General features: G+C 45.4%; 1 protein-coding gene across 1 annotated transcript in view; it reads left to right on the forward strand.

Moving 5' to 3' along the window:
* Positions 1-734: 734 nt before the first annotated feature.
* The window catches only part of LOC106001755 (cytochrome P450 2E1-like), a 19,516-nt gene continuing 19,019 nt past the window's right edge, over positions 735-1,231 (forward strand). The window contains 2 exon segments of the mRNA XM_013036745.1: positions 735-914; positions 917-926. Coding sequence (XP_012892199.1) covers positions 750-914; positions 917-926 — 175 coding nt within the window. The 5' untranslated portion in view covers positions 735-749.

Here is a 1,231-nt window from a genome sequence, read left to right on the forward strand (position 1 = left end):
TCAGGTTAGAGCCTCAGTACTATATAGACCCCCTCCACACACAAATGCACATATTAGCTAGAGTTACATGCATATATTCAGCAAAAGGCACATACTATGTATATTGGTGTACCTTTTAAACCTAGAGACTAACTCTAAAAATTAGTCAACTGCCTTTCTTTGCTTTTTCTTCCCACTGAATTTTCTAGTTGATTTCCCAAATTGGAAGAGGGCTCATAAGTTAATTTTCCCTTCTCCACAATTTCCAAGTGATGATCCAAGTGTCCTGGGGCAGCTAAGACAATTCTGATTGGAAGGTAAAAGATGTTTGCACTACTTAACCTCTAGACTGTCTGGACCCGTCACACTTGCCTGATGTTACATTACATAACCCTACCCCATCAAACTCATGTAAACATGATCTGAATGCCCTTGCTGTATCAAGGGGGAGGGCAGTCTCCCACCCCCAGGACTGGCCTATGGGCTGGTGAATGGTTGATGTGTTTACTGGCAATGTGACAAGGATCACATATTGGCAAACCCAGCCTCATCCTTGCCAAACCACAGATGCAACTTCCAATAGGCAACTACTCTAGGGATCACACTTTGAAGTGCTGCCCAGCAGCAGCTAATAACCAGCCAATCCCTGGGGCCAAGGGAAAGAGCAAGTGTCATTGGTCTGTGGGTCACCCTCCTCTCAATAATGCATTATAAAAGTCTTGCTTTCCATGCAGGTCATCCCTACAAGTCAGCCCAGGACCCCAGATGCCATGGCTGCCCTTGGTATCACCGTGGCTCTACTGGTGTGGATGGTCTCCCTCCTGGTCATATCCTTCTGGAGGCAGATACTCAGCAGCTGGAACCTGCCCCCGGGGCCCTTCCCACTGCCTATTGTTGGGAACTTTTTCAGTGTGGATTTGAAGGATGTTCCTAAGTCCTTAAACAAGGTAATATAAACATTGTTATTTTAGTGACAAAGCATTGGGAATTATCTTATGTGAGGGTTTTAAATTGTTATCCAGTACTAGCCTAGTTAAGAATTAACGGAATTAATAGTAATATCCAAGAGTGATAACCAATGGTACACCTCAGGCATGCAGCATGCAGAATGGCTTTGCCACACAAGGACCATGTAGTGGGATGACTGTGAGGCTGATGTGTCTGGCATTGGCCCGGGCCAGCTGTGAGGTAATGTCAGGTGCATCTTGGCTGGTGTCACACCATTAGATGCCAAAGAAAAGACAACAGGTAA

The sequence above is a fragment of the Dipodomys ordii genome, unplaced genomic scaffold (assembly GCF_000151885.1).
Source record: "Dipodomys ordii isolate 6190 unplaced genomic scaffold, Dord_2.0 Scaffold401, whole genome shotgun sequence".
NCBI classification, from domain to species: domain Eukaryota; kingdom Metazoa; phylum Chordata; class Mammalia; order Rodentia; family Heteromyidae; genus Dipodomys; species Dipodomys ordii.